Below are 26,727 nucleotides of genomic sequence, written 5' to 3'. Positions count from 1 at the left end.
AATTCCAGTTCTCACAGGAGAGTTGCTTTGCTAATAACTGTATCAAGATACCTGCTAAGAATAACAATACACACTTCAAAATAAATAATTCAACCTCTTTACGACAACCCAGACAGCCTTAAACGATACTGTTTTAGATACCCTGTAAAACGCAGTAACTTTTAAAAGGCCGTTAAAAATTCAAGGGATTATTACACAGCCATCAATGGATAACTTTACTCAAAAGGTTAAAGTGGCCTGGATAGCTCACATTCGCCATAAAACATTACTAATATATTTGACGAACTTGTAAAGCATGGTAAATACGACAATAAGCATTTGCTACTGAAGGATACAAGCCTCTGGCTCTTCCGTCTTAAAAGCCAAGCCTCACAGACATTTAAGATAGCTTAGCATTCAGCACCTCCCATTTCCCCAACCTCCAAATGATAAAGGAGCTTGTACCTCAAAGCGTTCATCTTCACAACGATAGATATGTTCTTCATACTGGGTTTTCTTGGAACTAACAAAGGTGGAGTCCTCAGACCAGGAAGGGAAGGAAACCCACGTATCATTTAAAACCTTGGAGTAAAGGAAGAGAAATTGAAGGCAAGCCTAAAAGCTTTCTGGTGATTAAGCATTCTCAACAAAAAGACACAACTCTAGGGGATGGAAGAAACCATTAACATTGCCAACTTTCACCTCTAGTAAGTTTGCAAAAGATGGAAAATATGGATATAAGTATAAAACAATTTCTTCTGAAAAAAGAGAAGGATCTTGATTTCCTCATTTACATAAATTCTTGATCCCTGGTACCACTCCCTCTGGAGGAAGCGGAGTCGTCAGGACTGATCCTTTCCAGAGAAAGCCTTACCTCTTTACAGAGAGGAGTCCGTCCTGTACACTTGGGCTGCTGGTAACTCTTTGGTAGGGCCCGATAGCTGGAGCCCAACCGTTTACAAGAGGCATAATCTATCTCCATGGCAATGCCCTCTGTGGCTCGTTCCTTTGGAAAGGTTTCCAGATGTACAGACTCCTTATAGCCCAGAAAGTTTTTAAACCAATTAAACAATTCAGGGAATTTCCTGAAGAATCAAAACCAAAAACTGGTGAGCAATTAGAAGCATGATGTAGTTACCCTGAGGTATGGCTATTTGGTGTTGGGTCAGAATTCTGCTACTAGGGACAAATTCCAATGACAATTATTATTTCCTGCCTAAGAAGCACTGCTTCTGAGCATCTGGCTTCCCCTTTTCTTATCGAGTATTCCAAGACTAGTTAGGGTGCTGATGGAGGAGCTGCACTGAAATTAAGCAATACCCAGCTGTTCTTCTAATCAAGAAGACCACTTTAATGTTCAGATAATTCTTAGGTTGTCAAATACAGTCAAGATTCTAGAACCCTGGAAGAGACTGGTCTCTACAAACATCCAACATTGGTCAGGGGATCAAGAGACCCCCTAGTCTTAGCCGATGCCCTATTTTTCCATCTCTAGAGTTAAACTAGAAGAACTCCCAGAGGATTCTTGTGACTCTGACATTATATGAGTCAACAGACCCATCGTGATCAAATTATTTTTGCCTATCATATACCCTCACCTCCATACCACACATCAGGGCTAAGCCCCTCTCTCCACTTACCCCAGGAAAGGGGAGACTAACTGGACAAGCTCAGCCCGAGAGATCACCTCCTGGTTAAAGATAACAAGACAGCGCAGGAAATTTTCATAGGCCTCAGCACTCCGCAGAGCCTTTCGGACCTTATGGAGACACCAGAAGAGAAACAGTTAAATGGGGAATTAGGAGATCCTGGATTGCTTTTAGAAGATTGGGGAAATTTGGGGGTGTCTGGGTGACTCGGCTGAGCATCTGACACTTGATCTTGATTCAGGTCATGATACCAGGGTCATGGGATCGAGCCCTGAGTCAGGCTCTGTGCTGACAGCTCAGAGCCAGCTTGAGATTCTCTCTCTCTCCCTCTCTCTGTTCCCTTCCCCTGCTCACACACTCTTTCTCTCTCAAAAAAAAATAAATAAATAATATTTTTAAAAAAAGGAAACTTGGTAAAATATTTATGTATGAAATAATATAATATCTGGGATTTGTCTCCAAATAACCCAGGGTAGGTTAGAGTACATATGAAACAAGTACACTGGCTAGGAGGTGGAAACTACTGAAGCTGGATGATGGGTACATCTTACTCCTCTCCTTAATTTCACACGTTTAAAATTTTCTATAATAAAAAATTTTTAATCAAGATCCTAGAGTATATAGTACATTTATCTACTTATATGCTTGATTCTCCAACTATATCAGAGTTACCCAAGTTTTTGCCACTGCTACTAACAGATGTTTATGGCGAGAATCTTTGTCAGTACTGTTTTTAAACTCTGGTAATCTCAAATAATGATTTTCTAAATAAGACACGTCTGTCCTCTGAGCTGATCCTTTCCCTTCCTCCACCTACTATGCTGAACACTTCAACATCCGAAAACCTAAAAACGTTCAATGGTATACACACAGTAAAACCAGCCTGACTAGATGAGCAATTTGGAGTTTCAATTCCAAAAGTGAATATTTAGCACTGTGGTACTTTAGTGAGAACTGCAAACAGATCCTCACCAAACCAAGTAGTTTAGCAACAACCTCTTCTTCAGGCTCCTGTATATTTTTATAACGATTTGTCAGTAGACATTATATGGCATATGCATTTTCAAAGCCAAAGATGAAAGAGAACCGTATTTCTTGTACTATACACCAGATTCACTTACTTTTAACTTTTTATTAGCCTTTAAACATGCACAAAAGTAGACAGAATAGTCTAATGAACCCCCTGTACTTACCTAGCCTCAATGATCAATATAAAGTAAATTCTATTTCATCAATAACCATTTTCCCCACCACTGAATTTTAAAGCAATTTTAGGGGTGCCCGGGTGGCTGAGTCGGTTAAGCATCCAACTTCGGCTCAGGTCATGATCTCACAGTTCATGAGTTCGAGCCCCACCAGGCTCTATGCTGAAAGCTCAGAGCCTGAAGCCCGATTCAGATTCTGTGTCTCCCTCTCTCTCTCTCTCTGCCCCTTCCCAGCTTGCGTGCACGCTTTCTCTCTCAAAAATGAACAAACAGGAGCGCCTGGGTGGCGCAGTCGGTTAAGCGTCCGACTTCAGCCAGGTCACGATCTCGCGGTCAGTGAGTTCGAGCCCCGCGTCGGGCTCTGGGCTGATGGCTCAGAGCCTGGAGCCTGTTTCCGATTCTGTGTCTCCCTCTCTCTCTGCCCCTCCCTCGTTCATGCTCTGTCTCTCTCTGTCCCCAAAAAAATAAATAAACGTTGAAAAAAAAAAAAATTTAAAAATGAACAAACATAAAAAAAAAAAAAAAAATTAAAGCAAATTTCAGACACTTCATCTGTACAGCTGACCCTTGAACAACATGGGTTTGAACTGCACCGGTCCATTTATATGCAGATTTTGATAATACAGTACTGTAAATGTATATTCCCTTTCTTATGATTTTAAGTAATTTCTCTACATTAGCATATCATACATACAGCATAAAAAAATATGTATTAACCCATGGTTTACATTATTGGTAAGGCTTTTCTGGTCAAAAGGAAATTTTGGGGGAGTCACAAGTTATACTCAGATTTTCAATCCACAGTGTTTAAGGGTCAACTGTATATCAGTATATATCTCTAAGAAATAAGTGCTCCAAATTTTTTTTTTAAAAATACAAAAAACAAAAAACTGACATCACTCATTAAAAAATTAACTTATTCACACCCTACCCTCTACTCTTTCATTGTCATGTAATGGTTGTGACCTGGACTTCCAAATTTCCCTTAGAAGTACGAAGTGCCCAGGCAGCCCTCAGAAATTGCTCAAGTCAGAGCCAGGGACTTGGCTGTCAGACAGGACAGCTCACACAGGCACAGCAGGCTAGAGAGATCAGGAGGCACCAATCATGGGGATGCTAAAACACCTGCCCTTTTGCAAAAACCCAAAGGTGCAAGACAGGGTAAATCTGTACCAGACCAATCCAGGCTGGCTCCTGCCAGTGAGAAGTCTGACAGTTGCCAATTACCTTGATAAAAACAGCCCGCTAATCATCAAGTTGACTCCAAGGAGGAAGTCAGACACAGGAGGAAGTCAAACTAATACACCACACAACACGGTTGACACCAGTAAGCTCAACCCTGGCAGCTTATCAGGATCACCTGGGGAACTTTGACAACAAATCAGAATTCCCACAAACCCTATATTCGATACTGCAAGTAAGTACCACAAGCAATGAGAAGATTATAAGTCATCTTAAGTCCTTGACAACTGGTACAGACCTGGAAGTCTACAACAGGGAGCTCCAAACATCTTCCAAGAGTAACATCATGCATTTTTCTTTCTTTCTCTCTCGCTCTTTTTTTTAATGCTTATTTATTTTTGAGAGAGAGCGAGCGCGCCCACTAGCAGGGGAGGAGCAGAAAATCTGAAGCGGGCTCTGTGCTGACAGCAGACAGCCTGATGTGAGGATCGAACTCAGGAACTGTGAGACCATGACCTGAGCTGAAGTTGGACACTTAACCAACTCAGCCACACAGGCGTCCCATGAGTAACCTCATGTATTTTTCAAAAGCATCTTCCACCATGGAAAGTGCTGTAAACTACTTCACAAAAGTAACACAGACAATGTTACTATTTCTCAGCTGTGCTAATGGTTCCAGTAGTCTGAAAGGACCTACAACTTAGAAACTATGTTAATAAGCAGAAAGTCTTCATCAGCTCGATGCAACTCAAAACAAAATCCTCTTGAGGACAGGGTAATTTGCTTGTGGCATTAATAACCAATATTAAATCTAATTCAACGATTACCTTATCAAAAAATAACGACTCGGTTCCTACACCATGTTTACTGGCATCTGCCATAGAAGAATCCTTTAGGCTGAGCAGTTTAGGTTTCTTCTGCAAAAAAGAAAAAATACAAACACGTAAGATTCAGAGTTCTCAGAGTCTGATTTTCATCTATGTTCAATGGGTCCATCACTGACCACTGCTGATGAATAATTTGCAACAAATGAGAGAATTCAAATCACTCACTCGCTTTATACCCCCAAAAGATTTCCACCCATCTTCTCTATCTCGGTTTGCCTGTCATGTTTTTTTTTTCCCCCCAGAGATTCACAGATATTCTCTCCACAAATGGTCTCAGCATTACTGTGATAACAGAATATCCTTACTTTTTCCATTAGCCAAAAGTAACTTTATTTGGAATCCAGTGCCACTACCTCATCTCCCTAGCTGTGGAGGCAAAGAGTTAGAGCACAATGCCAGACCTAGATAGAAATCAATCTTTAACCTTTAATTATAGTTCAATTTAAAGATCCCTGAAAAAAAGCACAGTTTATTTCCCTAAGAGAAGGAATGACTATCTTGTCAGCAATATCCACTCAGACCAATTTAACATTGCTTCTTCAAAGGGAATGAATAAGCCATGACATAACTGTCAGCAAGAATTCACTTTTCAAAAGCCATCTCTCAACTACCTGTGAAGAAATGTACAAACTTTGGGAGAAAGTATGCGCACTTACCCTGATCACCTCAGAGTACACCCTCTCAGGAGCCAAAGCTGCTTACAATGCCTAAGGAGAAAACAGGTAGGGAATTCTAATCCCTCTTTCTAGTGTTTCCACCTGAGGGTAATCAAGTGTGGGAGGAGACCAAACCAAGAGTGGGGCTTAACTGCCAACCTGATTCTGGTTACCCATATAACCAACACTCTTTCCTCAAGTGAATATAAACTATTACTACATTCAACTTGCCTTCAAAAGGAAAAGCCATTACAAGCACTAAAAAACAGTCCTTCTAAAGTGTGAGCAACACCTAACGTTGCTAGTCCTTGTAGGCATCTGCTTGTTCACCAGTCACTTTCTACTGTTAAAAATTACACTAGCTTTTTATTCTTTAGATCCTGCAGACATGGCCATCTCTTCCACATTACATACTGCTTTAGAAATCACTGAAGCAACATCCAGTACATACACCTAACTCTCTCCCCAGGACAGCTGCTCTACATCCGAGAGGAAGGGAGCAGGCTTAGCTCTCTGCAGGCAGACCATCAGCATTTACTGTAACAAGAAGCATTGTATGACAGGTCACTAACAGAAGTTTAAGATCTCCCTCTGCTATAGCCCAAAGGTCCTGCCTTAGAGATTAGGATGATACAGATAAGATCTGGCAACCCAACAAAGAATCCTGGGCAGGCTGGGTGTCTCAACCAAAGAGATCTCGCAATGTATACACACTTTACTCACAGGAGGACTTAGAGATCACTGACTTAGTTGTGAAACAATTATCAAGCTTAATAACCATCCTTCTCAGCACAAGGCAGGCTGAAGATCAAATCAGAAGAAGGGAAAAATCAGTGTAAGTCTCAAACTTCTGGCAGCAAACAAAAAGAGACATGACAGCGAATAGCAAAGAAAAGAGAAAATACTAAAAACCCAAAAAGTAATCTGTGCAATTAGTGATACTCTAACATTCTTTTGCAAAGCCAGATAAGAAGCTTTGCATCAAGTTTCTGTGACATATACCAACTCACTGAGTTTCCAGGATCCAACTTTCAACACACTTAGGGTAAGATCAACCCTCGAATACTTGTCCATGAAAACTTCTCCCAGAAGTCAAAATGCACAGGTGCCACCCTTTCTCACCTTCACCGGAGGGGTGGCTCCCGTTCCAGAGTGCCTTCGGATCTGGCAGCCATTCTGGTTGGGCCTCTGTGGCTTGTTGTTCAGCTGGGGCTTCTTCACAGTGCCTCCATGGTCATTTCTCACAGAATCAACCTTCTCAGCTGTGGTTTTGCTTAAAAGCTAATTAAGACAGATGAAAGAGATTAATTCTCTTACCAAAGCAAGTATATCATTTAGAGGAAGTCCCCTCCTATTTCCAGCTTCCTAACTTATTTAAGATGATAATTCTAAATAGTACAGTTCTTTCTAAATAAAACTTACCACAGAGCTGTTGGCATCTGGTAGGAACTGTCCAAACTCTGACAACAGATCTTCCTGATTTTTAAAAAGACGAGCCACCTGGGCATACACCTCCTGCTCGGTCAATGCTGGAGTGTAGTTTCCTCCAGCTTCCTTGGCATTTCGCTGCTCTTTCTGACAGGAAATTGCAAATAGGAAGATACCATATTAGAGGGCCACTGTTTCGAATGACTCCCCTTTGCACACTTTCTGGGATGTCTGAGAGGAGCTCTGTATGTTATCTACTTGGGCTGTAGTTAAGAAAAAAGTCTATGTTCTTAGCACTGTTTCAACTGCAAGCTTTTAAGTTGAGAAATGAGTAGAAGGTGGTGACTGACAATTTTTTAAAACTACAACAGGGGGCGGGGCACCTGGGTAGCTCAGTCAGTTAAGTGTGTGACTCTTGATTTCAGCTCAGGTCATAATCTCATGGTTCATGGGTTTGAGCCCTGCATGGAGCTCTGTGCTGACAGTGGGGAGGCTGCTTGGGATTCTCTCTCTCTCCCTGTCTCTGCCGCTTTCCCCTCCATCTATCTCAAAACAAATAAAAAAAACTTAAAAAAAAAACAAAAACAAAATCTAGGACAGGGCACCTGGCTGGCTAGATCAGAAGAGCATGCAACTCTTGATCTCAGGGTCATGAGTTTGATCCCCATGCTGAGTGTAGAGATTACTTAAATACATAAATAAACTTAAAAAAACAAAAAAACTAGGACAGTATATGTGAATGCTCAGGGGACCACTACCAACCAATAAAACACAAAACCTTAGAGAAATGTCTCCTACTGCAGATGAACTACACTATGTAAACCACCCTCTTACTGTCCAGATAATAAGCATCCCTTTCATAGTGCAGTAACTTAAAAATCCTGTCTTGCTGTTACAAGGCAATTAAAGTCAGGCACATCAAATTGGCTTTATAAACACACATCAGTTTCTAACCTGTTGACTTCCAGTAGTAATTAGGGGACATAATAATGGGTATTCAAGTTCTTCTCAGCCCAGATGCCCTTGGCACGTGACCTGGTTAAGAAAGGCTGAAAAGGCAACACTCATACCTGATATGTGTGCAAAATCTCCAGGAACGCTTTGTAGATGTCTGGTTGGCCCTGGAACCTGTTCTTGATTTTATTAACATAGTTGATGGCGTGATTAAACTCCACAGGCTGATTGTTCTGCAAGGATGGGGCCGTTCCCAATGAGATTGTCACTGGTGTATGAGGCTGGACAGGTGGAGAACGCGGGGATGCATATGGTGGGAGAGGGGGAGTCTGCTGACTGGCTGGAGTATGTGCTTGTAGTTGGGAAGGCTAAAAAGAAGAAAGTCATTATTCTCCTCAGGAACACAGATGGTCTGACATAGGAAAGAAAAGGTCAAACTAAAGAGAAACAAAGTGTCTAATCAACATATGTCCTTTATTTACTCTGGCCAGGCCATTTAGCCCAACTGAAATCACACTGGGCAGGGGTGGGGAGAGTAGAGAGTTCACACATTTTAATACAGATATTTCAGTCTCAAATTTTCTAAATGCAACCTTAAAAATGGCGACATCTCCAATTACAGGGGAGAATATTTTCTAATGCAGTGTTTAAGCTCACTCAACAGGTGCAAACAGAATAGAAAAAAAAAAAAAAAACAACCTCACTCTCCATAAATCTTTAATGTCAAAAGACAATTGTTGCAGAAGCTCCACATAAAAACCTTCTAAACCACCTCTGTCCAGTAGAACTGAGATGATGGAAGTGTTCTTTATTTGCACTGTCCTGTACAATAGCCACCAAGCCACATGAGGCTACTGAGTACTTAAAATGTAGCTGGTACAACTGAGAAACTGAATTTATTTTATATTTTAATTAGTTTAAATTTAAACAGTCACATGTGGCTAGTGACTACTATATCAGACAATACAGATGCAGACCAAGAACATACCCCCGCCATCATCACCTCCATCAATAGGATCTTCTGCTTAGCCTGATATGACCTAATTTGATAAATGGAGTGACTTTTATAAAAATGAGGCCCATAAGGGCAGTAGCATAATCTGATCACAGGATGACCATTTCTGCCTGTGCTGTCAAAGTACTACCGTACAAATAAAGTTGCTATCTGTTGGGATGCTCATGGGTTCACTATGCAGGAGGTAGGGACAAAAAGAATCCTTGTAGGTTGCTAATGTGTTGATTTAAACAGATATCGAAGTATGTGGAAGGTAAATGTGAACCATCTTCTTGGGATGTGACTATAGCATCTTCTCTAATAAAATCACTGCAACTGATGTCTCTGAGACTTAAATAAAGGGGAAATGTCCAAGGAGGGTGCTTTCTAGGGATGTATTTTACATGAGGTAAAGTTCCCAAGTGCTCACCTTGCTGACTTTGGCAGGTGGGGGCTGAGGAGCTGGCTGGGCAGGAGCTGGGGCTGACTGGGCTGAAGGCTGGGAAGGATGTTGGGGTGGTGGCTGAGGCTGGGGCTGGATGCCATGGGTAGGGATCTGATGAACCTGGCCAGGAGTTGTCACGTTCACCATGTCATTGGTTTGCACCTCAATCTTGTAGCCAGGGGGCAAGAAGGTATTGAAGCCCATAATCAGGTCGGGGTGGCCTTTGAACAGCTGGGACACACGACTAATCACTCCTGGAGTGTCAATGCTGATTAAAAACAAAACAAAACAAAACAAAACAAAAAAAAACAACAACAAAACACATATACACACATGGAAAAAAAAAAACCCACAAAAATTAAAGTGGCAAGCTTGACCAACACCATAGTAAGAAAAAAATTCACATTCCACTAGGTTTTCTGAACAGTAAGACAGGTAAAAATCAACCTGTGTATTACAAAATCAACAAAACACAAAGAACTCTCAAATTCCAAAGCCATTTTAGCCTCATATTCAATGAGACTTGGTCACAATTTTGAACAGAATATACATTCATGATAATGGTCCTATCTAAAGCTGCTATTCCCATACAAGATCCACCCTCTGACACACCAGTATCAATCATTATGTGTCTACATTTTTCATGGGTTACTCTAACAGTGAACCATGCCAGAATATTAGTGTATCCTAAAATGACTCAAAGAGCTGGTAGCCTAATCATTACCAGTCTACTTCCCTAGACTGAGAAAAATTTTAGTTATGAAAAATTTACCAATATGGAGGCTACAAAGGTCTGGAGCCCATTGTTTTCATCAATAAAGCAATCCATAAATAAAAGCATGACACTAAAAATTAACCCCCCCCCCAAAGGAGGCATCCTTTATCTTTCAGCATATGAGAATAAGCCATATCCTCCCTCCAAAATTAACATTTCAAGTGCAAAGCTTGAATACAACCACATATATCTTTTACCTCTGAGATTTAAATTCCTTCATGATGTCAAGGAAATCATTGTAGACCTGAGGCTGACTACCAAACTGCAGCTTCACCTGGTCAAGATAGGACAGCGCATCCTCCACCTGAGGCAGGGATAAATCTCAAGGTTATGAAAATAAGCCAAGAATTTTCAAAAAAAACAAATGATTTATGCCTAAATAAAATTAACGCAGTAAATGAAAGAAAAATATCTAGTAAATGTACATGAAAATATTAAAAGTTAGCATGGACGCCAATAATAAAACCTGAGCCTAAAATAAAAATCAACTCATAAAGTCTGTAGCCTTGTGTTAAATAATTCTGGGGAGGGTGATTAGTGAAAAATCGTCACGTTAATATTATTCACTTATTCATTCGTTTATTCATTTCACAAATATCTACTAAGCTAAAAACATACCACGCCAGGCCCAACATGAGATACTAATGAGTCAATGACAAATAGGCCACAAGTCTCTGCTCTATAGAAGTTCATTCTCATCTAGTTGGGAATCCTAATACACTGGGGTAGGTAGGTGGTCACCGAATGCCCAGAGAGCACATGAGGAGGGCACCTCTGCACTAAGAAAAACCCACGGGGACAGAAGGGAAGGCGGCCCCAAGAAGTGATGCCTAAACTGAGTCCTAAGAATGAGTACAAGCCAGCAAAAGTGAAGACAGTGAAGATCTACAAAGAGAGTCAGAGGAAGCAGCATGAGCAATATCCCAGACAGGACATCATCTGGTACACTGGGAAAACTGAAAACACTTTAGTTTGGCTGAAGGATCTGGGCTGAAGAGGAGCAATGGTGGCAGCAAGAGGTGAAAAAGAGGAGACAAGAGAGGAAGCAGGACCTAGATCCCAAAAGGCCTTGTAAATCTTATTGAAAAGCAGTTTAGATTTTAACATCTGCATGTTAGTGTACTCAATTTGGCTACAGAGTTGACAGTGAATTGGTGTAAAGGAAGGATATATTGAAAGGAGGCGGGACAACCAATTGTGTGAATGACAGTGGCTTGAATTATAGTACCAACCAAAGGAATAGAGAGAACAGGACAAACTCAAAAGCTTTTTAGGAGGTAGAAGTGACAGGGTTTGGGGACTGACTGGATATGGGAGATAAGGGAGAGGGAATATTCACTAAATTATAAATTATTTGGCCATTCACAAAGAGGAAAAAAGACTGAAGGTCTTTCTAGTTAGGAGTCTGATTTAGGACAACTTAATTTTTAGTTACTCAGGAGACATCCAAGGAAACTACTTACTAGGTGTTTCCTATATACTCTGAGGATTATTTAAATTGTACAAAATATCGAGTTTGGGGAAGTTTCAGAAATAAACATGATTTGATAAGTCCTACTCTTGTGATATATTGTAAAATAGAACATTTATGTTCAAATAAGCCACTAAATGGTATTTCAAGAGTTGCCCAAGCTTCCATTATGGGAAGCTCCATTATGGGTACCATTATGCCATGGTTAATCAGAGTATTTCAGTGTTGCTGGAGCACAATTTGTATACTTTGTCAATGCCCACTCATTTTATGGTTGGTTTTTCTGTACCTTAGAAATAACACAACAATTTTTGTTGAAATTCAATGGACTATTTAATTCATATTCAGAACGTTCCATATTGAAATGTTACCTTAAGGACCAAACTGATCAACATAAAACTCATTAAGTTTGCAAAAGAAACAAAGACTATGGGTGGCTCAGTAAACTGAGCGCCCGGCTTCAGCTTAGTTCATGATCTCAGAGTTTGTGGGTTCGAGCCCCATGTCAGGCTCTGTGCTGACAGCTTAGAGCCTGGAGCCTGCTTTTGATTCTGTGTCTCCCTCTCTGCTCCTCCCCCGCTCATGCTCTGTCTCTGTCTCTCTCTCCTTTAAAAATGAATAAAAACATTTAAAAAAAGAAAAGAAACAAAGACTTTGGAAGATATGTACAAATAGCATTCACAACGACATGACAAAGGAGAAATTATCAAAAATAGCATGACCGGGCACCTGGGTGTCTCAGTCCATTAAGCGTCCCACTCTTGATTTAGAGTCAGGTCATGATCTCACGGTAGTGAGTTTGAGCCCTGCGTTGGGCTCTGCACTGACAGCGTGGAGCCTGCTTAAGATTCTCTCTCTCCCGGGTGCCTCAGTGGCTCGGTTGGTCAAGCATCCGACTTCAGCTCAGGTCATGATCTCACGGTTTGTGAGTTCGAGCCCCACGTCGGGGTCTGTGCTGACAGCTCAGAGACTGGAGCCTGCTTCGGATTCCGTGTCTCCTCCTCTCTCTGCCCCTCCCATGCTCATGCTCTGTCTCTCTCTGTCTCTCAATAATAAATAAATGTTGTTGTTTTTTTTTTTAACGTTTACTTATTTTTGAGACAGAGACAGAGCATGAATGGGGGAGGGTCAGAGAGAGGGAGACACAGAATCTGAAACAGGCTCCAGGCTCCGAGCTGTCAGCACAGAGCCCGACGCGGGACTCGAACTCACGGACCGCGAGATCATGACCTGAGCCGAAGTCGGCTGCCTAACCGACTGAGCCACCCAGGCACCCCAATAAATAAATGTTTAAAAAAATTAAAAAAAAAAAAAAAAAAAAAGATACTCTCTCTCCCTCTGCCCCTCTCCTGCTCACACTCTCTCTCAAAAAATAAAAATAAACACAAAATTTTGAATAAAAAAATAAACAAGCACGCTATGGCATAATAATAATTACTATAGAGAGAGAAAAACTGCAAAAGCCTGAATGAAAGAAATTATATGTGATGTGTGTATGTCTGGTCACAGCGAACTGGTGTGAACTAATTTACTGTTTAAATGTTATAATTCTATGCTTAAAAACATCCAGCAGGATGGGGCACCTGGGTGGCTCAGTCGGTTAAACGTCCAACTCTTGATTTCGGCTCAGGTAACGATCTCACGGTTCACGAGATCGAATCCTGCACGCTAAGCTCTTTGCTGACAGTGCAGAGCCTGCTTGAGACTCTCTCCCTCTCTCTTCCCCTTCCCTGGCTCGCACGTGCTCTCTCAAAATAAATAAATGAACATTAAAAAACAAAAAAACATCCAGCATGACAATCACATTATAAATGAACTATTTGCATGTAAGAATAGTGAGGAAATTGTCTCATTGCCTAGAAGTATGGATCAACTCTTTATAACATGCGGCTCTGGGAACCACAACTTAGAAGAAAACAACCCGGAGGTAGCCCTTCAGAAGCTACAGATTTAGGAAAGCACTTAGGGAGGCTTCCAGGCTGTGGATGCATTTTCTTGGCTCACTTCCACAGGCATTTATCATTGAGGTCCCTACCCTCTGGAAGTTCACAATCTTGGGGAAGACAAACACAAACAATTGTAAAGAGAACTTGCTAGAGATGTGCCAAATATCTATGCTGCTAACATTCAACAAGTAGTTAAATCACACCAAATATGCCTCAAATTATTCAAATCCTCCTTGTCATCAACCTGCCAAAGACAGACAAGAAAGTATAGACAATGCTGATGCTTGAAATAACCTAAGTATTTTCACTGAACACTTCCTTATTATAGAATATAAACGGTTTATTGAAGTTGATTCGAATGCTTGTAAAGCATTTTAAGACTTATCCAAAAATGGCAGGCAATGTGGGAATACTGAATGAAGCTACATGGAGGCACAGAAGGCATTTTACCTCTCCTCGTCAGAAGGGAAATTCAACAAGTTATTGCGCACAGGAATTATACCCAAGAGCAAGAAGAGAAAGAGCGCAAAGTCCTGCTTCTTGTCTGCCCATGACTCACTCTATCTATAACCCCAACTCCAAAGCCCTTTCTTGCTTTCTTGACAGTTTCTGTAAAACAGACAAAGCACAATCTATATACTTATACCCAAGTGAGGGAGGTGAGTAAAATCAGTGTTGTGCTTTGACAGGATTGGCTGAAAAAGGATATACAAATATATATTTTTGTTAGTTTAATAGAACGTTTGGAAGCTCTTTTGCAACATTAGGATATTAACTGCTGAACACAGTATTAATATGGAATTAAATCATACCAATACAACTTTAAAAAATATTTTCAGGACTTTGTGAAGTGCGAAATTCACAGCAATAATACAGTTTGGTACACAGCCATCACTCTACAAGCAGTCAACCATCAATATATTACACAAATTTTCCCAAAGACAGAGACGAGAGTGAAGTTTCAGGCCCAAATAATTTGTACTCTCTTTAAAGACTATGCTTAAGTATGGTCAACTCTTCATTACTTAAGCTAATACAGACAAAGTAAATTTTACAAAATCCCTCTATATAGTTTAACTTTGGTATGCTTTATATTTATGCAGCATTTAATTTCCTTAGGCCAATATTAAACAAGTTCCTGAGGACCCAAACAAATGAGGGCAGGAATCGGGGAGAACTAGATAAAGTACCAAGGAAAACAGAAGGCTGAAATGTTTGCTACACATGGATGTGTTCTTCAAGGGCATAGTGTTCATTCCTACCTGGAAGCTATTTAATTATGCTAATATGACCACATAAAGACCCAACGTCTTATCTCTTTATAGTTCTTCAATTCTGTATTTCCTGCACTTGATTTTAAATTTATGTAAATGTAAAATTAGAAAAATTGAAATCTGGAACATTTGCTGCAACAATCACATACTTTGAAAAGTAACACTCAAGGAAGCACAGAGAGAGGGTTAGCTGGGAACACAAGCTTCACTTCTCCACAGATGCCTCATGAATTTCAAAAGCACTGAAAACCTACAGCACATACTCAGCAGAACAGATGAAAACACTGACACTTCATTCACAATTCTAGTCTTCCCCAATCTTTATAAAGGTTCCCAAAAAAGGAGCATGTGTTTTACTAACGATGGACTTGAAGATGACAGCCCATTCAGCTATTTATAAACAGGGATAAAAAGATTAAATCCTAAGATAATACTGGACCCAGTTATTGTACAGTACGGCAGCCAACCATGTGTATGCTCAATAAAACCTTATGCCATGCTAAGAACTAAGAGTTCAAAAGGAGGTATCTAAAAAATGGACTTTGTTTATTTCGTATGAAAACAGTCCCTCAATCCTGGACACGTCTGAGTACTACGCATTCATACATTCCAAAAACATTTCTTGAATATATTCTCTGGATCAGGCACTGATCCTAAGATGGGAAATCTAAGTAGGTCTCAAAACAGAAACAAAGTAAAACTTCTTGTAATTCAATCCCTCATCTAGCATGTTAAAAGTTATAATGTCACTACTAATAGGCTGAAGCCAATGCTTCCTGCTGAGAGAGAAAACTTTTTAATGGAAGAAGAGGAGCTGAATATCACCTTAAGCCTCTGAAACTGCTGCTGTCCCTGCACTGGTGCAACTGGTGGGGCTGGATGAGCATGACTCTGGACCACCTGGCCTCCGTGGGGCTGCACAGCTGTTGGGTGATGATGGCTGCTGTGAACCGCTGCGATGGCGGGCCCGTGACTGCCAGAGCTCTGTGGCACTGCTGAAACCTGGGGTGGACAAAATGCAGACAAGAAACTTCAAGGCTTCTGCATTCTTCCCCAGATGCATCTAAAAGTCATGCATGCATATCTTTGCACACACAAAGATAATTACAGATCTTCCTTGACTAAATCCATTTTAAGTTGAAAATATCCTAAGTTGAAAATGCATTTAATACACCTACCCTATTGAACATCACAGCTTAGCCTACTACCTTAAATGTGCTCAGAACACTGACAGTAGCCACAGTTGGGCAAAATCATCTCACACAAAGCCTGTTTTATAGGAAAGTGTTGAGTATCTCATGTGATATGTTGAATACTATACTAAAAGTGAAAAGCAGAATGCAATGGTCATAAGGGTATAAGCATCTGACTCTCGATTTCAGCTCAGGTCATGATCTCACAGGTTCGTGAGTTTGAGCCCCACGTGGGACTCTTGGGCTGACAGCACGGAAGCTGCTTGGGATTCTCTGTCTCCCTCTCTCTCTCTGCCCTTCCCCTGCCTGTGTGTGTGCATGTGCTCTCACTCTCAAAATAAATAAACTTTTTTTTAAAAATCCAGATTTAAAATTCCAAGTATGGTTTCTACTGCACATCACTTTTGCACTACCATAAAGTAAAAAAATTGGAAGTCATGCTATCCTAAATAGTGAACTATCTGTAATTAGAAACCCAAAATTCCCACAAAAGGGAACTGGTGAAATAAATTATAGCCCACCCATATTATAACAGAATTCTCTGCCAAAAATTATATGGCTCAATACTTCTCAAACTATCTATGGCAAAGGACCAGTTTTTTCTTAAATTCCAATCCATCATGGGGCACTACTTTTAATAAAATACTATAAAAATGAATTACTAGAGAAGTGAAATAAAAAAATACATTAAGCTCAAAATTTTCATTACATTTTACAGATATATTACAAAATTACTGTGTCCAAATCGCTAAGTTTCTAAACATTCTCAATTTCTATACTTATGTCATTATAGACTAGTAAGAAAGTATACACATCAACCATCTGTGGACCACACTTGGAACAGCACTGATACAGATGCATAGATTTTAACATTATAAAATGTTCACAATCCATAAGTTGAATCTATTCATGTGTTGTACACAGTCTTAAACTTAAATATTTCTTAGAAAGCACATTAAAAAGCAGTATCTAAAAATCAATAAAAAGATTTTAAACCTTAGATGATGAACATACAGCAAAACGTTAGCATTTTATCTTGTGGTGGGATTAGAGAAGATTTTTACTTTGTTTTATTTTGCTTATCCTTATTTGCTACTTTTATCCCTATTTGTTTATTTTGTTTATCCTCATTTGCTAAACAAAACTTTCTTCCAAACTGTTAGTGGTTTGGCCTCAAACATAATTATTTTCTATTCTTTCTCTCATCCTCTTGTAAGATCAGAGTGAAATAAAGCCCAAGCTCCTTTCCTTCCATTTCTATGGCAGAAAATGCTACATAAAATTTCCAAAGCTTTTTTCATTTTCCTATTTCAGAACTGTTAATCACCACAGAAGACAACTAAGGACAAGATACCTGATTTGCCATGTCTCCACAATAAGGAGTCTAAACAACCTGAGACTTCGTTTAAACAATGGAAGTTGTATACCACAACTTAAGAGAGGATGTTTCCCCCCTCACCCAGACCCCATAAATTTATAAGGATTCCCCTAGACAGAGGGGAGGGTGGGAGACAGACGACTACTTACAAATCCACACAAACAATACAATATACATTAGGAGTAAAAAGACACTATTTAGACAATTCTAAATGCTCTAATATGTCTCCTGCAAGAAGGGTTATTATTCTGAGCTTCTATATTCCAACATGCATGTTTTGAACAGTTTTTTAAAAGACTATTAATTGGAGCTTATAAACACTTGAGATGACAGGTTTTATGTGAGCACATTATAGTTTCTAGCATGTGAATATATGTGATCATCCCAAGTGTAGGAAATAGTCCCAAGGAAAACAAGCAGCCTTTCTTTCTTCTAAGACCAAACCTAAAGATTCGATTTGTAGCAGTCCTCTGACTGCAGTCCTCAGCCCCATATGAGGGCACGATACTGCTTCAAGGGGGACTCCTGAGAAAGAATGACACCTAAGGACTCACCATCACCTACTTCACCTGGATTTCCATCTTCTTTGTTTTCTTATACTAAATTCTGAGAAATTTATGGAATTATGAATTGTTAGATCAAAATGGAATTAGAGATTCTGACACAAACTGTCAAATTGCTCTCAAGAAAGATTACACCAATTTATGTTCCCCGTACCAGCCATATTGTTCTAAAAGTCACTAACGAGTTAGGCTGAATAACATCTCTCTCTCCAGACCAGTTAAATAAATTATGGTTCAGACTGACCTAGAATGGAGGAATATAAATGCAGTGATTTTTTAAAAAATTACTTAAATCTAGGGACGCCTGGGTGGCGCAGTCGGTTAAGCGTCCGACTTCAGCCAGGTCACAATCTCGCGGTCCGTGAGTTCGAGCCCCGCGTCAGGCTCTGGGCTGTTGGCTCAGAGCCTGGAGCCTGTTTCCGATTCTGTGTCTCCCTCTCTCTCTGCCCCTCCCCCGTTCATGCTCTGTCTCTCTCTGTCCCAAAAATAAATAAACGTTGAAAAAAAAAAAATTAAAAAAAAAAAAAAATTACTTAAATCTATACATATGTATTCAAGTGGAAAGTTGTCCGCTATATATTAAGTGAAAAGAGCAAATAGCAGAACAATGTATACTGTATCATACAAATTATGTAAAAAGAAGTGTATCCAGATAGGTAGGCAGGTAAATACAGATACGCTTGTATATGCATACAGTTTTGGACACCCAAGAAATGCACAAATCGGTTAAAGCCTGAAAAGTCAGAGGAAGAAGTCATCTTATATCTTTAAAAAAAATAAATAAATAACCACGGTGATATTTACTTTCATAATTAAAAAGGGCAAAACCCAAATTCCTTCCATTTCCACAAAACAGAGTAAACACAGAAGAGATGAAAGATCATCATCGGCCAGGACACGGATGAAAGGAATATACAATGCTGGTGGAAATATAAATTGGTACAACTCTGAAAAACAATTTGACGTTACCTGCTAAAGGTGAAGTCGCTCACACTCTATGACCCAGCAATCCCTCTCTCTCCTAGATACCCAAGAAAGTCTTCTTCATGTGCCCTCAAACCTACTGAGCGGTCTGCAAGATAAGAAGGAGTTTGCACCAGAATGTAAACCAACTATTTCACTAATAAGTACACTGTTTAAGTCAGCTGTCTTTTTTTCCCCCATGGCAAGGGTTTTTTTAATTAAAAAAAAAGTAGCACATTGATTTAAATTCTGATGCAAGCTTATCTTGTCATGGATTGCCACCATGAGCACCACTGCACTAGGAGAAATACCTAAAATCAGCCACACAGCACCTTTAAAACAATGAAAATCTGGAACAGCCTGATTGTGCAGCAACAGAAAAATGGATAAATGGAATATATTCATGTAATTAATAACAGTAAAAATGACTCAATTATTTACACACAGAAATACAGGTAAGTCTTGGGAACCACACTGAGAGAAAAAAAGTGAGTTAAAGAATATAGGGGCGCCTGTCTGGCTCAGTGGGAAGGGTATGTGACTCTTGATCTCAGGGTTGTGAGTTCGAATCCCAAGTTGGGTGTGGAGATTACTTAAAAATAAAACCTTAAAAAAAAAAAGAAGAAGAAAATATATGTTTTCATTTACATAACGTTCAAAAATACCAAACTAAACAATTTTATTGTCTAGCAGTGTAAACAAAATGATTTAGGGGCACTTGGCTGGCTTAGTCAGTGGTGCATGCAACTCTTGATCTTGGGGTTGTGAGTTTAAGCTCCAGGTAGGGTACAGAGATTACTTAAAAACACTTTAAAAATAATTTTAAAAAGTCTGTGAGGTAGGTACACAAGTATACATTATTTTTGTTATTTGTTACATCTTACACATATACCATAAATATAATTTTACATGTAACTGAATGCTTGGTAAACAATTTTTTTAATTGGATGAAATCACCAATGCTCCTCCCTTACACCTAGTCCCTTGGTAGGCTCCAGTTTACCTGATAGCTGGGTGTCACAGAGTACTGAATTCCCGTGGCTGACTGCATGGTCTCAGACACTGCTTCATATACAGGAGGGGCAGGGGCAAGTACCCGGTGCTGGTGAGGAAAAGCCTCTGTGCTACCAGGGATCCGACGCTGCTGGGCCGCATACACCGGTGACTCCTGGTCATCCAAACGTCGCTTCATTCTGTGCTCATGCTCAGTGATGCACTACAAAACCTGCAGAAACCAAAAACATTGACATGCAAACCAAATTCACACTCCAATGTGATGTATACAACTTAGATGGAGAGTCAGATGCTCTTCCGGCTGAGCCACCCAGGTGCCCCTGATGTGTACAACTTAGGATAAGTCGCCCAAATTTATTATAAGCTCAACTCCCAGAACCAACTGTCTATTCCATGCTGGAGATGTGATCACTGGCTAGTTTAAGTGCACGACTGCACACACAGCCCCCACAGTAGATAGTGTTCCATAACCAAAAGACAGAAATGTAAATAATCACATAGTCTGAATTTGGGACTACACAGTTGAAAAATAACCTCCAATTTAAAAAGACAAAAGTAGGGGCGCCTGGGTGGCGCAGTCGGTTAAGCGTCCGACTTCAGCCAGGTCACGATCTCGCGGTCCGTGAGTTCGAGCCCCGCGTCAGGCTCTGGGCTGCTGGCTCAGAGCCTGGAGCCTGTTTCCGATTCTGTGCCTCCCTCTCTCTCTCTGCCCCTCCCCCGTTCATGCTCTGTCTCTCTCTGTCCCAAAAATAAATAAACGTTGAAAAAAAAAAAAATTAAAAAGACAAAAGTATACTTTTCTTTTCTTTATTCTCTAGTTTTCTCCTCAAATGCCATCATTCCTAATATTAATTAAATGTTTACATGCTACAAAAACATTCAAGTGCTTCTTCGTAACTCCACTCAAAACCTAGTACTATAATTGTGGTCTAATTTTTAAAATATCAATTGTTTAACAATTAAATGGTATCATGAGAGAGCACCAGGCCAGGAGTAAGAGGACAATGGTGCTAGACTTGCTAATTTAAGGGGCTATGTACATTTCAACAACTTCCTCATTCCATGTGAGTTTGTTTCTCCAACTACAAAATGAGAAGGTTGGAAAAGATCATTTCTAAGATTTCTTCTGACTCTAACAATCCTTAACACTGAGGAGATTCCAGAGTCCCTTGTTAATATTCCTCTGTGGAAGGACCCTTTCTTTCCTACAGGATACAAACAGTCTAATAATATTCTGGCTGGGAACCCAGTCTGTTCTTCTCAGGGCTTTCCCAACATCTATAAGCTTCTTCTAGGTAGGGTCCTTTCAACTTTGTCTGCATTGCCCACAGTCCTCTCACAGACACTCAAATACTGACCATGCAGAGGGAAAGAATAACAATAATAGTTAACATAATAATAGCATATCTGGATTGCCTGGGTGGCTCAGTCAGTTAAGAGTCCAATTCTTGGCTTCAGTTTGGGTCATGATCTCACAGCCATAGAACTAAGCTCCTCATCAGGCTCTGCACCAACAGCACAGAGCCTGCTTGAGATTCTCTCTCCCCCTCTCTCTGCCCCTGCCCTGCTCATGTTCTCTCTCTCCCAAAGTAAATAAACTTAAAAAAATAGCATATAATGAAACCCAAGGACCATTCTACACAGTTTACAAATATTATCATAATCCCCACAACAACCCTATAAGCAAGGTGCTATTATTCTCTATTTTGTGAAAGAAAAAACTGAAATACAAAGATTAAGTAAACTGCTCAAGGCTGCACAGCTAACAGGCAAAGCTGGAATAGCAATTTGCCAAATCTGCCTCCAGAGCCTGAATTCTTACCCACTTCACTATCTCCTATCTCTCACAGAAGAAGAAATAAAGGAGGAAGAGTCCCTTTACTTATTTAAGACATACATGCACTGAGCAACTTCAGCTTTCTTTAACCTCTCCCACACTAGGCTCATTCATCCTTTTTTTCAGCCTCAACCCAACAGAGTAAGAAAGCTTTTGTGGCATTCATTTATTCAATTAGCAAATTCAGGGAGCATATATGAAGGTGTTAGGTGCCCTATAAAAGCTTAGAAACTAGTTGGGAAGACCACATACAGCCTCACTAGTAATCAAAGAAATATAAAGTAAAAGGATAACTTACCCCAAAGCAACAGGCAAAAATTAAAAGAAAATGATGATACTGAGTGTGGGTAAGGGTATAGGGAAATACTACTGGTAGAAGTTTTAAAATTGGACTGTTTGGCAACTTGCGGCATTCACTAAATTTTTAAATTAAATTTAAAATGGGCAGGGGCACATGGGTGGCTCAGTCAGTGAAGTGTCCAACTCTGGCCCAGGTCATGCTCTAACGCTGTGAGTTCAAGCCCCACATTGGGCTCTGTGCTGACAGATCAGAGCCTGGCGCCTGCTTCGGATTCTGTGTCTCCCTCCCTCTCTCTCTCTCTCTCTCTCTCTCTCTCTCTCTCTCTGCCCCTCCCCAGCTCACACTCTGTTTCTCTCTCTCTCTCTCAAAAATAAACATTAAATTTGAAATGGGCATACCCTCTCACCTAGCAATTCTACTTCTAAGTATCTTATACATCTGCCAAGTATATTTACTAGAGCAAAGTAAGAAAAATCTAAATATCTATCAATAACTGAATAAACTTGATACATTGATATTAGGAAAACTATGTAGCAATTAGAAAGACTGGGGTTCCTCTATAAAGAAAACCCTCCAAAACATACTATTAAGTGAAAAGAACAAGCTACAGAATATATACAGTGTGATCTCAACACCCACACACTATGTACTCTTAAGATTTGTGCATTTTATTGCAAATTTCGCATCAGAAGGAAAAAGCTATAAACAAATACTAAACTCTAGATAAGGACATGCATATTCCAGTAATTAGGTAAAAATGTACTAATGTTTGAAACTTACTTTGAAATACATCAAGAAATTAGTTTGGATTAATAGATGGAGGACTGGACAGATGGATATATGGCAAAGTAAGTACTGTAAAAACAGTAATGTAAAATCTAAGCAGTGTGTACATGGGTGTTCCCTATAAAATTCTATCAACTTTGCTGTATATTTGAAATTGTTCTTAATACGATGTTAGGAGAAAAGGCTAACAATACAAACCAACTCATAAGTGCTACAAGCAAGTACTACAAATTTGGAAAGGAGTAGACATGTGTATACTCGGAAAAAAAAAAAACTCTACAGAGAAGGTAAATATTTGTTTATGTCTTGAAAATTAAGGATGAATTGAGGCATAGCAGGTATACAGGATGAGATTAAAATATTACAGTACCTTGGTACTTACAAGTATAAAGAGCCATTTACAGTCTTTGCCAATTCATTTATTCCACAAATAATTCCTGACAATCTACACGTGCCAGACCCTTTGCTTCCTGCTGGGGCACCAGCACTGAATAGGGCAGATTTCCCTGCCCCACAACAACCAAGTCTTCCAAACAGGACTGGTACAAGTTACTGTGCTCCTCCCCACAGTCCTGTCAGATGGGTATACCCAGAACACGATTTAGAGGGAAACTGATACGCAAAGAAATTAAGTGATTTGTTCAAGGTCACACAGCAAAAGGCTAGACTTTCCTTGGAATACGTGACCAATCTGGAGTAGAAATACTGGACAGACAATAGTAACCTGCTTGCAGAGAGGGACAGTGAAATTCCAGACTATAAAGTATTCGAATGCCAATAATGGAGCCACAAGAGTCAGACACAAAGCTACTTTCAAGCCCTGCTTCAGCTGACATGATTTTCATCTGCCACTTTGGTCTCCAACTGTTCCAGATTTGGGACTTACACTGTTATCAGAACTCCAGTCTATGAAGACAGAATTTAAACAAGGAAAAGCACTTTGAGAGATAGAAACTAGTGAAGACAGACTAATGTGAACAAACAATGGCAGCAGAACACTAAAAAGTCATCTGGCCATGTGTTACAATAAAAAGTGGGAATAGCTCCATATCATCACGCAAAGAAATCGTTAACACCCAAATAAAGCAAGGAGAGCAGGGTAACTGTGATACTGCAAGGCAGTCTTCTGGGAAAGGGTAGAACAACTGGGGAGAGCGAATGTGTCACATTTTAGACAAATTTAAGAAAGGCAGAGGTAAAAGCTAACCCTTTCTGAATGATAAAAATAAGAAAACATTTTTCCAGTTCTACAACCAAAAATGTCTTCATTCACAGTAAAAAGTTGGCCTCCTTGAAACCCAGACAGTTCTCCATGATTATTTAAATCCAAATGAAAAATCCAACTTTAAAGAATCTTATCTTTCCATTTAGATTAAATTTCACAAATTAGTTTAAAGAGAAACAACAGAATTATTTTAGCCAAGATAAGCTCAAAGTAGGAAAGTGTATGGAACAAACTAAACTACCCTATTCCGGAGGCTTTTAAGTATACAAAACTTTCTTTTTGAAATTTTTAAATTTATGGTTGACCCTTTAGTGTCTCTTAATTTTGTATTGTTATCTTGAATTAGACACGTTTTTAAGTTCCTTTATTTATGTAATAATGAAAAAAATCCTCTGAAATTATTCTCTTATTGATGGTCAGCATCACGTAAAATCACATTAAAATGTAAAATTTATTTACATCAATAAATACTGTGGAAAAATGTAAAGTTTCTTTTTAAAAGCAAAGAAATTTGTATCAAAGCATACAAATGTAATTACACTCTTCGATCTCCTGCAATTGCCCACCATCGTCTACTTCAAAACCTATCCGAATCCAGTTCTGGATTTAAATCTGCTGGGAAATAAAAAGTATCCCAGAATAAACGAAAAAGGCAACCTATTTAGATTTCCCATTTTACACAGAAATTAACAACCCATCCTTTTTTTTTTTAATTTTTTTTAATGTTTATTTATTTTTGACAGAGAGAGAAAGAGAGAGACATAGCATGAGTGGGGAGGGGCAGAGAGAGAGGGAGACACAGAATCTGAAGCAGGCTTCAGGCTCCGAGCTGTCAGCACAGAGCCCGAGGTGGGGCTTGAACTCACAGACCGCAAGATCATGACCTGAGCCAAAGTCGGACACTCAACTGACTGAGCCACTCAGGCACCCCAACAACCCATTCTTAACACACTACACATCTAATACCCAAGCCTCCCCAAACTCAGTCTTACATTCTTCTTCTAATGATGTGGGCCTCAACCAGGAGAGTTTGCCCCTGGGGCACATTTGGCAATGTCAGAAGACATTTTTGGTTGTCACAGTTAAGGCATCTCATGAATTCCCAAACATGCTACAATGCACAGGATAACCCTCCACAACAAAGAATTATTCGGCCAAAATATTAATAGTGCCAAGTTGACGGGGCGCCTGGGTGGCGCAGTCGGTTAAGCGTCCGACTTCAGCCAGGTCACGATCTCGCGGTCCGTGAGTTCGAGCCCCGCGTCAGGCTCTGGGCTGATGGCTCAGAGCCTGGAGCCTGTTTCCGATTCTGTGTCTCCCTCTCTCTCTGTCCCTCCCCCGTTCATGCTCTGTCTCTCTCTGTCCCAAAAATAAATAAACGTTGAAAAAAAAAAAAATTAAAAAAAAAAAAATAGTGCCAAGTTGAGAAACCTGGATCTAATTAATGACAACATCATTTGGCACATACCTTTTATGAGCTTTGGTGGAATTATGTCATACTGTGGTATGACAATTTTTACCAAGGTAGCTCAGGATAGTCATCTTGGTTGTGCAAAAGATATCGTTGCTTTTATGACATGTGATTCACCTTGAACCCTCGGGTGTATCAGAAAAAACGTATCATTTACCATTTGAATGAAAAGCAACTTTATTAGAAACCTCAGTAAGAATTTAAATAGCAAATCCAAATTTTTATTCCCTATTTTCCTGGTTTTGAAGATATAAATATCTCAACTAGGCAATATCCTTTAAAGTGCAACTGATTAGTCATCAACTATCATGCATGAAGTTGGAACACAGTCATTCTGTAAATCTGTAAATTTTGATTCCAGATACATCTCTAATAAAGTTCTAGCTTATCATCACTAATGCTACAGAATGACATCTTTTTTCTTTCATCACCAAACATAATACTTTGAAAATTAATTTTTAATTTTGTTGAAGAGGGGACGATCATGTTTTTTGTTCCATAACTGCAAGCATTCTCAGTTTTAGGCTACTAAATACCAATTAGAATGATCAATCCAGAGGTGCCTGGATGGCTCAGCTGGTTAAGCACTGGACTCTTGATTTCAGCTCAGGTTCTCACAGTTCATGAGTTCAAGCCCCACGCTGGGCTCTGCGCTGACAGTGTGGACTCTGCTTGGGATTCCCGTTCTCTCTCTCTCTCAAAATAAATAAACATTAAGAAAAAAAAAAAAAAAAAAAAAAAGGGCACCTGGGTGGCTCAGTTGGTTAAATGTCTAACTCTCAATTTTGGCTCGGGTCATGATCTCATGGTTCACAAGTCTGAGCCCTGCACTGAGCTCTGCACTGACGGTGCAGAGCCTGCTTGGGATTCTCTTCCCCTCTCTCTATGCCCCTTCTCCCCACACCTCTCTCTCTTTAAAATAAATTTAAAAAAATTTTTTAATGCTCAATCCAATGATGTGTTTTCATTTCTATATCCTGTTTCCTTCCAATCGCCTCTGTACACCTGCCTTTAGCATGTGTCCACTTACAAGTTAGTTTTGGTGCATGAACATCCTAGAAGAATACACTTGTATACCCTTTAAGCAGACTGAAATAGCTTTGATTCATGTTGAAATGCTGTGTTTCAAAGTCCTTCCTGCTGAACTACTT

At 39.8% G+C, this 26,727-nt stretch overlaps 1 protein-coding gene across 4 annotated transcripts in view; it reads right to left on the bottom strand.

The window, feature by feature from the left end:
* SIN3A (SIN3 transcription regulator family member A) overlaps window positions 1-26,727 on the bottom strand; it is a 74,574-nt gene that overhangs the window by 33,992 nt on the left and 13,855 nt on the right. For 3 of the 4 annotated variants that reach the window (XM_045449028.1, XM_045449029.1, XM_045449027.1), the window contains exons 2-12: window positions 19,946-20,167; window positions 15,671-15,847; window positions 10,352-10,458; window positions 9,365-9,647; window positions 8,057-8,308; window positions 6,981-7,133; window positions 6,681-6,839; window positions 4,843-4,932; window positions 1,620-1,738; window positions 854-1,064; window positions 445-561 (exon numbers count right to left, since the gene is read on the bottom strand). In XM_045449028.1, coding sequence (XP_045304984.1) covers window positions 445-561; window positions 854-1,064; window positions 1,620-1,738; window positions 4,843-4,932; window positions 6,681-6,839; window positions 6,981-7,133; window positions 8,057-8,308; window positions 9,365-9,647; window positions 10,352-10,458; window positions 15,671-15,847; window positions 19,946-20,134 — 1,857 coding nt within the window. In that variant the 5' untranslated portion in view covers window positions 20,135-20,167. Of the gene's footprint in view, window positions 1-444; window positions 562-853; window positions 1,065-1,619; window positions 1,739-4,842; window positions 4,933-6,680; window positions 6,840-6,980; window positions 7,134-8,056; window positions 8,309-9,364; window positions 9,648-10,351; window positions 10,459-15,670; window positions 15,848-18,948; window positions 19,060-19,945; window positions 20,168-26,727 lie in introns of those variants that run through there. The other variant, XM_045449030.1, reaches the window with a different exon arrangement.

This window comes from Leopardus geoffroyi, chromosome B3 (genome assembly GCF_018350155.1).
Source record: "Leopardus geoffroyi isolate Oge1 chromosome B3, O.geoffroyi_Oge1_pat1.0, whole genome shotgun sequence".
Classification (NCBI taxonomy): domain Eukaryota; kingdom Metazoa; phylum Chordata; class Mammalia; order Carnivora; family Felidae; genus Leopardus; species Leopardus geoffroyi.
Note: the sequence above shows the minus strand (reverse complement) of the source record. Positions and strands in the feature narration are given on the sequence as shown.